General features: G+C 42.4%; 1 protein-coding gene across 2 annotated transcripts in view; it reads right to left on the reverse strand.

Annotated features, from left to right (window-relative positions):
• Nucleotides 1-616: 616 nt before the first annotated feature.
• Nucleotides 617-14,694, reverse strand: part of SUGT1 (SGT1 homolog, MIS12 kinetochore complex assembly cochaperone) — a 52,866-nt gene continuing 38,788 nt past the window's right edge. For both annotated transcript variants that reach the window (XM_053309849.1, XM_053309848.1), the window contains exons 11-13: nt 12,751-12,841; nt 2,545-2,732; nt 617-1,184 (exon numbers count right to left, since the gene is read on the reverse strand). In XM_053309849.1, coding sequence (XP_053165824.1) covers nt 1,083-1,184; nt 2,545-2,732; nt 12,751-12,841 — 381 coding nt within the window. In that variant the 3' untranslated portion in view covers nt 617-1,082. The remainder of the gene's footprint in view (nt 1,185-2,544; nt 2,733-12,750; nt 12,842-14,694) is intronic.

Below are 14,694 nucleotides of genomic sequence, written 5' to 3' on the forward strand. Positions count from 1 at the left end.
TTCCTCCAGACTCTGGGTCCTTGGTTTCCAAATGAGATGCAAAAGTTGCTCTCATCAGAAAAGAGGACTTTGGACCACTGAGCAACAGACCAGTTCTTTTTTTCTTGAGCCCAGGTAAGACGCTTCTGACGTTGTTTGTTGTTCAGGAGTGGCTTGACAAGAGGAATACGACATTTGAAGCCCATGTCCAGGATCCGTCTGTGTGTGGTGGCTCTTGATGCACTAACTCCAGCCTCAGTCCACTCCTTGTGAAAGTCCCCAGCACTTTTGAATGGCCTTTTCCTGACAATCCTCTCCAGGCTACGGTCATCCCTGCTGCTTGTGCACCTTTTTGAGTGATCATACTCTAAGCATTATCGAGATATACCTACTGTTGTTTTCTTATATTTTTATCAGCCTTAAATTTAAACTGGATTTAAACCATTATTCATAACCAAACACATGTAGGTTATAATGCCTACATGATAACATTTGCTGCTTTTATGGTAAATGGAAATGGTTCATTAAAAACTTCATTTTATCATGCAGAAAGCATATCCACAAGCAGCACAATTCTAGAAATGACAATTTGCTTTCCCAAATCATTTCAGTTTGACAGAAACAAAATGAATCCAACTTCTTTATGGAAAAGTTATATATTTACAACTTTATTTGTATGCAGAGTTAAGCAGCAAATGAATCTTAACACTGTAGCTGAAGAGTGTGTTTATCCCAAAATCTCTAGCGCTAATAAATTACTGAACAGGAATTGTGTGCATTAATAAGGCAATAATCCTAAGCAGTCCATTGAAGGTCTTGAAAACTCCCCAAATACATAACCAAGTAAGCCAGTAGAAAATGCATGTTATGACTAGGTTCAAACTATCTTTAAAAATAAAAACCCTTCACCGACAGTAGTGATGAGAAGAGGCTTCAATTCCTGATTACACCTCTAAAACCTGCAGATAAAGAAATTCCTAGATCACATACAGATATGAGGACAGGAATCTCCAAACATTCAGTGTTTCAGCTCCAATAATGCTGTGTCCACACACAATGGAAAATACATAAATATGGGCAGCACAGAGTGGCACATGAACAAGTTAGAATTTTTTCCATTCCATATCATTTGGAGGATTGACTTCTACTTTCCTTTTACCCACATCAGACCAGTTTGTACTCAAAACTGTCCCACCAGACTCCATCTGCAAAAGAAACATATTCACATATTAAGTGGCCAATTATAAGAAAGTTAAAAGTTCCTACAATAAATTGTGTTTTTCAGACAAGAGAAAAAAACATACTAATGATGTGAGGAGTTCTCAACTCCTCTCCATATAACCAAACTACAAACATGAAAATAATTTTCTCCACCAACAATTTAAGCATAAGTAAAATATAGTTGCTTCACAAACATTTAAGAGCTCATCTCTATATAACCAAGATTTCAAATGACCATCAAACCTGCTACCTGACAAATGGCACAACAGGAATCAATGACTTATTCAGGGAAGTCTTTAGGACTCCTCACAAACCAAATTGTGAAAATTTGATGCAGAAGAAGAAAAGGTCTGAGATGTATTCTGCTATTTTCTTTCTAGATTTTTTAAACTCTAAACTCTCTCTCTCTCTCCCCCAGTGTGCCCATAGGAAGGACATGAGCATTAAAATGGCATTTAGAAGCAAGTACCCTGGAGAGTGTTATTCCAGTCATCTTCAATATATACTGTATGTTTAGAAGACAGAATAAAAGGTATTTTTAGGCTTTAATTTGTGGGCATGTTGAAACCAAAAGGGGAAATGGTAGTGTGCATTTGGGAAAAATCAAGCAATATTATAAGTTGAAACAGATTGCAGAATAAAAATTGCTGCATAGTCTCTGATATTTAGCTTATATGAACCAGGGTATCTGAATACACATTATAGCTTATCCCACAAAATCTTGATTGCATACCATTCATTCCTATGTCATTTTTATTCTATTTTACTGCTCCAAGCAACTTGTGTGTGTTCTAGAAATGTGCAAATCGATTTGAGATCGAAACAAACACCCCCTTAAAAATAAAGGGCCTGTTTCAAGGTAGAAACAAAACAGCCCCGTTTCAAGCACCATTTTGAGGCCCGTTTTTCCAAGGATTGCTGTCTACCAATTGGGTCTGGCAGGTAGACCAGGCCTCGGTGTGCCCGCCTGCCTTGGAGGACTGGTCTACCTGCTGACCCCAATCAGTAGACAGCAATTCCCGGGAAAACAGGCCTCAAAAATCGTGCTCAAAACATTTCAAATCTTTCAACGCTGATTCATTGAAACAGCCAGCTTTGGCTGCTGTTTTGATGAATCAATTTGAGGATTTTGTTATTCATTTTGAGCTTGAAACAAATTGCAATATCTGTTTCGTGCATGTCTCTATTGTGTGCTACACTAAAAACTTATTAAACAAAAGTCCTTATGCATTTCTGTCAATTAGTCCAATACTGTGAAGTTACCACATTTGCAGTCATAATAAATTAAGCATGACTTCGAAATTCACATGGCCATAAATAGCTAAAATGAGGCAGGTATCTTACAAAAGATTTATTCATGGCACGTTTCACTTCATCTGTGCCGTCCGAGTAGATCTGCTGGAAGAGTTTGTTTAAAGCTGCATCACCCTCTAACTTCTCATTCTTTTCTTCTTCTTTGATCTCAACCACCAATTTGTCCCAGTTCCTTGTATAATGAGACGATGATGGATATAAGTGCGTACAATCTGAAACTGGAAAATAAATGAAAGCTATTATGAAGATATCTCAAACCAAGGAGACAAGAAATAGTCCAAGCAGTGACCGTGAGGATCCAGACTAAGTTAGTTATGACCAAGTACCACTGAAATAAATGAGGCAAAGTTAATCATGTCTAACTTAAACCCCATTAATTTTAATGGGACTTAGTCATGACTAGTTTAATCTGAATCCTGCCCATTTTTTCCAAACATCTTACTGTTAGAATCAGAAAGTATAAGCAGATTAGCAAACAATGGTTTAAGCAAGATAAAACCAACACATCTGGCATATTGGAGAAAAATGGACTTGATCACATTTTTGTGACAATGAAGTTGCGTTGGGTGTTTATGTATCCATTTGTAATGTTGTGGACATTCGTAGTAAATAGACTTGAAGAGGAACAAAGGACTAGAAGAATAAATAGGGTCACACACATGTAAAATGGCATTCCCAACCAGCCACTGCGAAGTCAATTGAGTCTAAGAAAACTGCGTGGCAAGAGTAGTGAGCATTTCCACTCACAGAGTGAAGGAAGAGGGCAACTCCATCCCTCTGGAAAGGATTCCAACTGCCACCAAGTCAGCTGTGTCCAGAAAGAACCACGTGACAGGAGCAGCCAGAGCCACCACTGACACTGCTGTTCAAGGAGGACCATCCACCAAGCCTCCTCCCTCCTGTGAGTAGTGTTTAGTCCTCATCCCGAAGCTTGTGAACATTTTAAAAACTCACTTCTCCCCCTCCCTGTCACAACTCCTACCAGAGCCGGGGGGCGGGGCAGTTCACTGGGGTCAATCCTTGACTGCAAGGGATTCATAGTAGGCTGCCACCATCCACTTTATTTTAATGTGGGTCAAACCACTCTTTCCACATATGATTCCTGGGGGAGTTTAAAGTGGCAAAACCCTCCCAAAAAAGGCTGAGCAGTCCTCAGCCTTCAAAAGCAGGCGACTAAGGCAGACCCAAATTGAAGAGACGCACACTTCAGCAACAAGGATATAATTAGTTTAAAAGAAAAAGGTATGCAATAGGAACAATTGTCTTCTCATAAAACAGACTGTAACAGAGAGTTTTTATTAACCTGGCAATGCAGATTCCAAGTGATCAGGAAAGAAAAATAGTTTCCTTCACGTGTCTGACTTGGTCCTAACTTATTACTTACAGGAATTCCCATTCCCAGCTCTCAGTCTGCAGCTTCCTCAGGGCCCTCCTGGGACAGACTAAGAACAAAGCTTTCTCTTCAATAGGTGGCTGTGTGGGCAGTTCCCACACAGTCCCTGTGACTAGTCCTCCTATTTTGAATTTCCCAGTCTTTTTCCCTTATTAGGAAAGGCCTAGCTTGCCAAGCAGTCCCTCTGAAGCCCTACCATCACTACACTCCCCAATTTATCCTCACTTCCATTTTCCTTCCTTTCTCCTTTGTGCCCATTTTAGATTGTGTCCCCACAAAAGGACCTGTCTTTTCTTTATTTGTAAAGTGCCATGTGTAAGGGGGGAAAACAGGTTGCTTACCTGTAACAGGTGATCTGGTAACATTCATAAAAATGGGTTCTGCGCCTGCACAGAACAGTTTGGGCGAAATTCATTAGTTCCTCGCGGTGCCAACCAACCACCACTGCGCATGCACATATCAGCAGTTTGGCACCTTATAGTCCAGTTTCTTGATGGCCGCTCCAATGCAGCCTCTCTTTTAATTGCATGGACATGGAACATATTGCTTGTAGTATCTGCAGTGGGGATGGCTGTGAGGGTTTTATGAATGTTACTGGATGACCACCAGATCATCGGTTACAGATAAGCAACCTGTTTATCTAGTTCATGAACCAGTAACATCCACAAAAATGAGTGACTCATGAGCTACATCACTCCTGGAAGTGGGAGCATACAGCTACTGCAAAAGTCACTCGAGTACACCCCTCCCCAAATTAGCTGCTGCTACTGAGCAGAGGTCCACCGCATAAGGCTTTACAAGTGTCTCTTCCGATGCCCACATGGCAGTCATGCAAATATCCTTGAACTTAATTCCTGACAAGTGTGCTGCCGAGGAGGCATACACCCTCATAGAGTAGGCTTTTACTGCTTTAGGCAGATCTACCTTCTGTATCTTGTAGGCCAAGTAGATCACATCCACTAACCGACGAGAGATCCTTTGTCGACGAGAGACTGGATTTCCTCCATCTTTCAGTTTATAAGTGACTAACAGCCTTTTGGTTTTTCTAATAGTAGACATCCTCCGCAAATAGAAGAGCACATCATACATCTAGTATGCATTGCTCTTTCCAGTGGCAATTCAGGATTGGGGGGTGGGGGAATGTAGGTAGAACAATATCCTGATTCACGTGGAAGTCAGACACAATCCTTTTTCTGAATTCTGGGTCCAATCGCATCACTACTTTGTCATTGTGAAACTTTGTGTAAGGCTCATCAATACGCAAAGCAGTGGGTTCGCTCACTCTTCTCGCCATAGTATGGCCATCAAAAATACTGTCTTCAGCATAACCATTTTCAGTTTAGCCGTCGCCACAGGCCCTTCTGTCAGAGTCAATAGGACCAGAGAAAGATTCCTTCTATCCATGGGACTCTGTGCTGGTAGGTACGGGTTGTTCACCCCTTTAAAAACCATTTACTATTGGGGTGACTGAACACAGTTGTCCTATCACACCCTCAATGGAAGGAGGAAAGTGAGCCAAATTAACTCTCAGTGTGGTGTTTGCCAGGCCACTTGTTTTTAAGATCATTAAATAACCGAAGATGTCCCTTATGGAGGCATCCTTGGCCTTGAAGCTGCGCGCCCGAATGTATGCTCTGAATCGTTTCCATTTCACACTGTAGTTTTTCCTTGTGGACGCCTTTTTATCATTTAGCAAAATTTTGGCATGGCGAATAAATTTTTTGATATAAGCCTTAGCATTTGTAGGTTTGGATGAAGCCGTCTTCCTTGCTCCTGGGTGAGCAGATCCATGGTTTGTCTTAACCGTACGTGTACCCCCCGTTGACAGTCCCAGTACTCATTGAAACCAAGATTGTCTTGGCCACTACAGAGTGATTAGTATGCAACAGGTGTTGTCCTGTAGAATCTTTGCCACCACCCTGTTGAGCAGTGGATACAGAGAAAACTAATAGAATAAGCTTTGCATCCATTGGAATTGGAATACATTGCCCTTCAATCACCATCCTAGACCTGCTCTTGAGCAATACTGGATGCATTTGGCTTTGTCCTTTGTCGCCAACAGGTCTACCACAGGTTGTCCCCAGGACTGGAAGAGGTCTTTTAGGCAGCTTATCTCCCACTTGTGTTGTTGAAGAAGCATCTGAGACTTGTTTATCCCCTTTATGTGTATTGCCACCAGATGTAGCTTCCGTGGTATGCACCAGTTCCATATTTGCTGGCTTAAACTGCAGAGGGAGTGTGATACCATGCCCCCTTGTTTGTTCAAATGCTATAGCAGTTGTGTTGTCCATATGCTCCTGGATTGTTTTTCCCAGCTGATGTTTTTGAAAGGACTTTAGCACTTGGAATGCTGCCAGTAGCTCTAAGAATTATTTATTTATTTGATTTGATTTTTAGACCGCCCTTACAAAATAGCTCAGGGCGGTTCACAAACATCAAAGACCCTTTAACAATTTAAGAGCACTGGAAGGCCAGATTTGCATTTTTATATGCAAATCTCTGAGTACTGCACCAGAGTCCCAGTGCTTCCAAGTCTGACATGTGAGCCCCCCATCCTGTCAGAGAGGCATTATGCAAACCTCTGGTACTGGTGCCTTGAATGGTATCCCCTTCAGAAGCTTCATGTCCTTTATCCACCATAACATTGAATTCAGAACTGAGTATGGTATACAAAGACAAAGGTTTTGGCTGTCCACATTTGGGTGGAACGCCGCCAAGTACCATTGTTGTAGTTTCCTCATGCATAATCTGGCATAGCAAAACAAGTAATGGGCCATCAGACCCATTAGAATTTGATTTGTCTGAGCCCTCTGAACTGGGTTTAACTGAATACTCTTGGTGCTGTCACCAGCCCAAAGGTTAGTACATTGTACTGGTAAATGTTGTAGCCCACTGTGAGCCTCAGATACTTTGTGACTTTCCTGTATGCCAATGTGAAAATATGCATCCTTTAGGTCCAACACTGCAACTCATTCCTACCCGTGTAGAAGAGGCAAGATAGCTCGCAACATAATCACACAGAATTTTCTCACATCGGCATACAGATTCAGCCACCTCTGGTCCATTATTGGATGAATGCCCCCATCCCACTTGGGGATCTGAAAGTATCGGGAATAAATCCCCCGTGTCTGCTTGCCCACTGTACTGATTGCATCTTTCTCTAGAAGTATTTCCACTTTCTCCATCAATACCAATGTTGCTGGTGTGAACTTCACACCTGCAGAGACTGGCAATGTCTTGAACTCCATGGCATAAACAGTCTGGACTACTTGAAGCACACACCCATCTGATGTTATATGGTGCCATGCTTGAGCACAACTTATTAGTCTGATGTTGTGACCATCATTGATGTTTGATATTGTTGGAGATGCCACTGGTATTATTGACATCACTGCAGTAAGGGAAAGGGATATTATTTATCCCATCGGTGGTTGTACATGTGGGCTCACTATGCAATCAAAGATGTTGCTTAGGCTTTGGGGGGAGCCTTATTACAAGCCCCTTGATTGCTCTTATTCATCTAGAAATATAGTTTTACACTGTATCTTGGCAATAGCCACCCTGTTTACATCTATACAGTTGGTACCTGATGATGTGAAAAATGATGTCGTAGACATAAAACTCTTTGCTGTATATTTTGATTTTTCCATTTTCAGACTAATTTCCAAAAGGCTTATGAGATCACCCGGCATTGTGTGTGTCCGTGTGTGTCACCCTATCAACTTTGCAATGCCTGGACCAATATGAACCAAATGGGGTACAGTTGTAGGGACACCCCAACGGCATAGTTTGTGATTATGCCTATCCACTCTGATTCAAGATGGCAGCCATGTAAACTTGTGAGGCACAAGTGGGCTAACTTGTGAACCGCCTAATCAATTTGAACCGATTTGCAGCAACACCTCAATGGTGTAGTTTGTGAAGTCATCCACTCCCATTCAAAATGGCAGCCACATGAACATCAGGCGCAAATGGGCTAATTTGCTGACCCCCTAACTCATTTGAACCAAATTGGGTAAAGTTGCAGTGAGTGACACACAGGAACACCGCAATGGCATAGTTTGTGATGTCATCCCCACCGATTCAAGATGACAGATGTGTAAGCTTTAGAGGTGCAATTGGGCTAACTTGTGAACTGCTTAATCGATTTGAACCAAAATTGCTGCAGCGGTAGTGATACCTCAACGGTGTAATTTGTGATGTCATCCACCCCAATCCAAGATGGTGGTCATATTAACATCTGAGGTGCAAGCCGGCTAATTTGTGGACGGTCTAACTGATTTGAACCAAATTTAGTACAGTTGTAGTGAGTGACACACAGGGACACATCAATCGTGTAGATTGTGATGTCATCCACCCTGGTACAAGATGGCAGACGCTGAACATTTGAGGTGCAAGAGATCTAGCTTGTGGACCTCAATTTGAACCAAATTTAGTCCAGTTGTAGAGACAGTGAAAGGAAGATTAGGCTGATTAGTTCTTACTAGAACAACTTATTCCATTGTTGAATCAGTGTTGCCGCAGAATAGACCATTGACATCAAAAGGCAGAGCCTCTATCTTGTCTTTCATGTCTTGTTGCAAATTTGTAGAGCACAACCAAGCATGTCTCCTTAGAAGGACTGCTGTTGCCAAAGAACGAGATTCAGTTTCCACTAAATGCTTTGCATTACTTAGCTGTTGTCCTGTCACCAAAGTTGTCTTAGTCTTATGTCAGTAAACCTTTTTTGGAATTTTTCTGGTGTCAAATAATCCTTTTCCTGAAGGAGAGAGTCACATAAGGAATGTGTGTATTTGAATAAGCATGCCATATAGTTAGCCATCTTAATGCCTAGACAAGCATTCACATATGCCTTACGACCCAACAGCTTCCTCGTTCTTTATCTGCTTGAGTGGTAAGACGTTGCGACCCTTTGGTGTTAGATGCAGAGTCAATAACTAGGGAGTTTGGAATTGGATGTTTGAGCAAGTAATCATTCCCTTCTTCCTGTATCCTCTACAGAGTCTCCAGTCTTTTCAAAGTTGGCATTGACATGTGCAACACTTGCCAAGCTGACTGTGCAGCCTTCATTATCACTGGAAGCAGAGTTAAGTATACCAGCTGAGCCACGCTGGATTTTTTCATAAAATTATATACAGGGTCATCCAGATCACTAACTTTCAATTTCCAATGCAAACCAAGCACCTCTGCCATCTCTGAGATGATAGGACTTCATATCCTCTGTTGGGGAAATTGATGGCTCTGTTGGGACATCATCCTTTGGGCCTGAATTGTGACCTGTTGACAGACTCTGAATTGTGACCTGTTGACAGAATCAGAGTCATCCCGAGGACACTGGCTCTTCAGGACGAACCCCAGACTTGCCAGCAGAAGATGAACAAGAGCCGAAACATCTATTTTTATCCATTCCTGGACCCGCAGTGACTTGGTTCAATGTCTGAACTGGCACTTGAGTACTTCCGGTGCACACCTTCCCCTCTATCTTATTCCAGACACTTCTGTGTAGAAAGACATTTGTTTCGTTGCTTTGGATGTTTGAATCTCTAGCAGTAAGGGTGCTTGCATACCAGCCTCCTGACCCCAACAGACAGGTAGGTGTGGTAACCCGAACAGCAGCATCCTTTTGGTGGAGTCATTTGGGTTGCAATTTGTTTCATAGAAGGCTCCACAACTCTAGGGGGAGTCATCTGCGTTGCTACCTAGACCAGTTCCATATTTTTTTTGCTGCCTTCCACTTCCTAAACTCTGCATAGTCAGCTGGGCACATAGGGGTGGAATTTGTAGATGCATCACCCCATCCACCAACAGGCAATAAGCCTGTCACAGAAAGTCTCGGTTGCAAAGGAGTAAATGAAGGTGTTTTTGGCACTTCCATTAATTCCTCCTCTTCCACATCAAGACCATGGCTCAAGAAGCCCTGAAAACTTGAGGCTGAAGGAATACTGTCATTTGACACCAGCATGGAAAGGATGTTCTGAGCTGCTTTGAGGTCAAAAAGTGTCTGTGTCATCCACATGACTGAACACTACCACTGAGCGGTCCCTTCACTCTAACCTCAACACCGGAATCCTTGGCAAGTGGACCCTCCATTCTGACATCGACAGGGATTGGTGTGGGGTAGGCTATCGCGACAGAAAAGCCACTCAATGATGAGGTTCCAATGTCAACAGTGTAGTAGTATCTCTATTCCTTTCCAGCATCGATCTCGACAGCAATTGTTTTGCTAGGCACTGCAACCTCAACGGAGGGAGTCATAGCACTGAGCTCTGGCAAATGTCAGAGTGTCGAGCCCTTCCATTCACTCTTCACTCTGTGCTTCTTAGGGGGAGGCAAACTTGAGTCATCTTCTCGTCTGCGTTCCTTATCCCTGTCTCAGTGGCAAGAAGTGCTCCCCTCAGAACTCTCAGCTCCTTAAAGGGAGAGTCCTTCGATGTTGATGGTCCCAGCACTGGGGATTTAGACTGCCTTTGGATTGCCATCCCCTATACTGATTTTAAAGTTGCAATCACCTTCTCAGGAGAAATGGAGGTGGCCTTAGGTGTTAGGGCTTTCTCCAACGACACCACCCTTAAGCATGCAGCTCTTTTTTTCAGTGTCTATTTTGAGAACGAGCTGCAGACAGCATACATGGTGGCATTATGCCCTTCTCCCAACATAGGAGACAGCGGTCATGACTGTCCATAGAGGGGATCTTTCCCCTACACCAGATACACCTTTTGAAGGTGGTTTTCTCCCCTAGGTGTTGGGCTTGCAAATGACATTCCGAATTCAATTAACTTCACCAATCTGTAGTCATACACTATAAATTGCTTTGCTGAGGTACCAACGTCCGTCCCACAAAGAATAACTATTTCTAGTCCGTGTCATACACAATACGTTCTAATAAGAGTTTCCAAAGGTAGTCCAACAACAAATCCAGTCAAAGTCCGAGTCAAAATCTTAAAATTTAGACACTAAAATATTTCTGATGAGCCTAGAATAAACGAAGAACCAAGCCCATTGGCGGTCAGAAAGAAACTGGACTATAAGGCATCAAACTGCTATATGAGCAAGCATGGTGCATGCGCAGTGGTGGTTGGTCGCACCACAAGGAGCTAATGAATTTTGCCTGAAGTGTTCCATGCAGGCGCAGAACCCATATTTATGAATGTTACCAGATCACGAACCAGATTCCAGAATTCATACCTTCTATATGGTAATCATAGCTATGACATAGTCAAATACAGCCATGGAAAATTAAAAAAGAAATCTAGAAGAAACTGGACTTCCAAAACAGAATATAGAATGGAACTAAAGATAGCAATTCCAAAAGTAGTATTACAAGGCAAAAGCAAAAGGTTTGCAAAGATGTCACAAGAGCAATAATGCCAGTCTGGATTCCACATATAAAACAGCCACATATAAATCAAAGAGCTGAAAGAAGTGTTCATTTGAGTGTAATGCACCAAATTAAATGCATGCTTGTTCAACTAGCAGTCTCAATACCACAAAAATATAGTGAAACCTCAAGAAGTTAGTGGCAAAAAGCTCAGTAGCTTCTTCTAAATGGGGGTGGTAAAGGCAGATATATTCAGGACGGTTGTGAAGCCCGAGAACGTTAGCTAGTGCTGAATGTAAAAAACCAAAACAAAAAAATTGCAGCCCCAAGCTCCAGAGTTTATGCAGGTAAGGATTTTCTTCCCTCTCCCTCCTCAGGGACCATAAAAGAATAGGGGGGAGAAAAATCATAATGAATGCTGCAGAACTGGATATAGAAGAATCCATTGACAATTAGGAAGGACTTTGACTTTTCATGGAGCTATTGTATTAATCTCCCCTCCTGAAATGATAATTATATTAATGTTAATTATATTAACTTAAAGGTTAATGATAATTATATTAATTTAAAGGTGCTTCTTTCCATTACTTGAAATATATCAAACAGATGTATTAGTTCTACAAGTTTTGTTGTTTTTGCACGCTTTTATCAATTGAGCAATATATATGAGAAAAGACAAAGGGGAACCATCAAGCTCAGGCTCTCAAGGTTGGTTGGTTTTTTCACAAGGGAATAGAGTAATCATGGCATAAATTAGGAAAGAGGAAATCCAAGAGCATGGAGTCCAGTTCTGTTTCACCATCGTGTGTCCCCACTCCACACACACACACACACACACACACACACACACACGAAAGGCAGTATATAAATTTAACAATAAATAAATAAAATAAATAGAACTCAGGGGCAGCACCACCATTGCGTCGGTGTGTGTGTGTGTGTGTGTGTGTGTTTTTAAAGAACCTGGGCTGCCACAACCAGGGTGGCACCTGGTGCCTCAGACACACCCCTGCATCTGATGTCAGACATGAAGGCGGCGTGGTTGCATTTGCAATGGGGCTGCACGCCCCGTTTCTGAGTAAACTAGAGCTTGCACAGTGTTTACAGTGGGAGGCTGCCTGAAGCACCTTCCCCTGATTGTAAAGACAGAGAGACACGGCTCCGTTTGTTAAAAGCTTCAGCCAGCACTGGGTTCCCAGCCTGGCTGGGAACACATCTCCCTGCCTGTACAGGCAGGAAAAGGTGGCACCACCACCGCAGCAAACACGGCCCTGTTCGCAAACCCAACCACACCCCTTCGCGTCTGATGTTGGACGCAGGAGATGCAGGGGCGTAGCTAGGGGCATGTGGGCTGACAGCAGCACTAGCGCTATGCCCGATAGAAATGCAACATGGTGCTTCACACACAATCAAACTATGTGGACATCCAAGACCAGACCTGTGACCCCAACAATCGTTACAGACAAAAAAAGTGCAGACAGGAGCTAACAATATAATGTTCATGGCTGAATACACCATCACAAACCTGGTGCAGATTGTTTTAGCTTAGGAGAACTTCCATGTCCCTCCAGTTTCTCCCATCGTACAGCTTCTGGCTTCTTCATTTTTATCTCAATCTATGGAACACAGAACAAAACAGGTTAATGCATTTCATCAGTCCTACAGAGTTAGCTGGGCGGGGGGGGGGGGTAAATCTTGATACATAACACCACCTAGACTATGGCAACGATGCCATCACTGACACTAGAGAAACAGCTAACAAGGCAAGAAACTGCATTGTTGGAAGTGCTTATGGAGGATATTTATAAAGTAATGTAGCCTGCGGCCTTCATCCATCCATTATGACTTGCTTGTTTAGAGTGTAACAATTTAATCAGATGCTTATTGTCTGGTGAGAACTTTGGCACTTAGATGCCACAGGGAGTAGGGGACCAGATTTGCACGTATCTCTTTCACACAAGGGGGACTGCCCCCAAGAGAGCACCTGCTGCAACACTCACACATTATCTAAACATAAAAATGTGATTTTTCTTGAAAAAGCTATATACAAATGTATTTAAATAAATCAACCCAAACTCCTATGAACAATTAGAGTTTCTTTACATCAGTTCTAGGTGGAACCAAAAAATGGTTTGATGCTATTAAAAAAACCACAGGAACACAGGAAGCTGCCATATACTGAGTCAGACCATAGGTCCACCTAGCTCAGTATTGTCTTCACAGACTGGCAGCGGCTTCTCCAAGGTTGCAGGCAGGAATCTCTCTCAGCCCTATCTTGGAGAAGCCAGGGAGGGAACTTGAAACCTTCTGCTCTTTAAACAATTCTTTAAACTGCTCAAATTTGCTATTTCATAAATTGAGATATTTCCTCATAGGAGACTCTAGAGAGCTGAGCACAAAGAATGATAGTTGCACACAAGTTTTCAGAAGGTTGGTTTCTTCTCCTCTACCTTGGGAAAATTTTGTTCTTAATTTGCCATTCTCTAAGCAACTGGAAAAAAGATGCAGGGACATTTTCTTTTAAGTGACATATTCAGAACATATCCCCAAGTTCCATGGCAGAGGGGGAAAACATATTGGTCATGCTAAAGACTGCAGAATGCCCTATCACTCTGAAGTATAGCCTACTCAATATTTATGCACAAACTATTTTTTTCTGGCAAAGAGCTACACTGACGTGAATTCAATGTTCTGCCCAAAGCCAGGATAACCCAGGGATCCCTTCAGCCCAAAGAACAAGGACATCTTTGTAAATGCTGGCTGTTGAGAGTTTCTTATAGCAAGCTGCTTGAATACCATGTTATTCTGAATCACAACTTCAACTTTAAACATCTAACCAATCAGGCAGGGTTAATTCACAGCAGTCTTCAAAATGGATTATATTTAATACTAATCTCTCTCGCGCGCGCACACGCACACACACACACACACACCCCTCCCTCCCTCCAAATCAAATTCTAGAGAGTGCTTATTTCTGCGGTTTCTTAGACACAATTGTATAGTTGGAAGTTTAATCCAGCTCTCCCCTTGCTACACATTTGGACAGTTTCCACTTGACAAGCTAAGCAAGGGCTTCTCAAACTGTCAAGCACAATGGTGCTCCAGACAGAGTCCATATTTGGCCTCAGCTGGGGGGACACAGATCAAACGAAAATTACAGACTACAATCCTATGAACTCAATAAGATGTACTTCTAAATAAACATTACACTGTAAGACAACGAGGCTTTGTGTTTTACACACATTTCTTGTTCTGATGCGTTGCCACCGATTCAAAACATCAAGTCAAACCAAAGTAAGAGGAAGGTTAAATTGCAGTCACATCAGACATAAGAAGGCAGGAGCCTCAGGCTTGTGCACTCCCCTCCTCACCTTTCTCCATGCAAGAGCACATGAGAAGCTTCTGCTCCTGGTTTGTGGCAAGTCACTGTTTGCAAACACAAAAGTTTGCTAGGTTTGGACAAAATGGC

The sequence above is a fragment of the Hemicordylus capensis genome, chromosome 3 (assembly GCF_027244095.1).
Source record: "Hemicordylus capensis ecotype Gifberg chromosome 3, rHemCap1.1.pri, whole genome shotgun sequence".
Classification (NCBI taxonomy): Eukaryota; Metazoa; Chordata; class Lepidosauria; order Squamata; family Cordylidae; genus Hemicordylus; species Hemicordylus capensis.